At 39.5% G+C, this 780-nt stretch overlaps 1 protein-coding gene across 1 annotated transcript; it reads right to left on the minus strand.

The window, feature by feature from the left end:
* Positions 1 to 578, minus strand: LOC130736976 (heat shock 70 kDa protein 15-like). Its single transcript, XM_057588749.1, has one exon. The coding sequence runs from the start codon at positions 576 to 578 to the stop codon at positions 204 to 206; it is 375 nt and encodes a 124-aa protein (XP_057444732.1). The 3' UTR covers positions 1 to 203.
* Positions 579 to 780: the final 202 nt, after the last annotated feature.

Raw genomic sequence — 780 nt, forward strand, 5'->3', positions numbered from 1 at the left:
TGTTGATTGAAACTCAAGTAACTAACCAGCCAACAAACAAAGGGTTCTACACCAGACAGCCACTCACTGTGATCCTGCCCAAAACCAAAACCACTTTTCCAGGCCAAACTGAACTGATATGATTATCATACACAAGGTAGTACATATACACTACCCACCAGTCTAGCATGAACTTGAGATGAGAACAAACCAACATAAAAAGATTAGGTAGAGCCTGAGTTCTCTGGCTTATCAGTCTCCATTGGTTCAGAAGAAGCTGGTGGGGCCTGATTACCGTTATTCCCTCCATTCTCATGAGTGTTGGCATTAGCATCCCCCTGAGGTTGCTGCTGCTCACCACCCTGAGAAGGTGGGGTTGGTGGTGTCTGCGGCGTAGCTGGCTTGGCTGGCCTTGGTTTTGTCATAATCGGCTTGCAGAACCTATCAACAGCCTCAGCTTTCTTTCTTATTTCAGCGGACAAGAGTACAGGATTGGCATATTTTGGAAGTGAGTCCTGCTGCTTCTTCTTCTCCCTAAGCCAGTTCTCAGCTTCAACACACTCATTTAAGACCTTCTGTATATTTTTTCTAACAAACATTTATATATTTGTGCAATGAAAAATTATGAAAAGCTTTTTATGAACAAAAAAAATTATAAAAAATTTCAAACATAAATTTTAGATATTATATAATAACAGTCACCCGTGCATTGCATGGGTCATTCAACTAGTATCCACTATAATTGAGAGATAAAACCATTTGATTTTTTTTTTCACCTTTTAGTTTTGTAAGAAACTGAAT

Source organism: Lotus japonicus, chromosome 2 (assembly GCF_012489685.1).
Source record: "Lotus japonicus ecotype B-129 chromosome 2, LjGifu_v1.2".
Lineage (NCBI taxonomy): Eukaryota > Viridiplantae > Streptophyta > Magnoliopsida > Fabales > Fabaceae > Lotus > Lotus japonicus.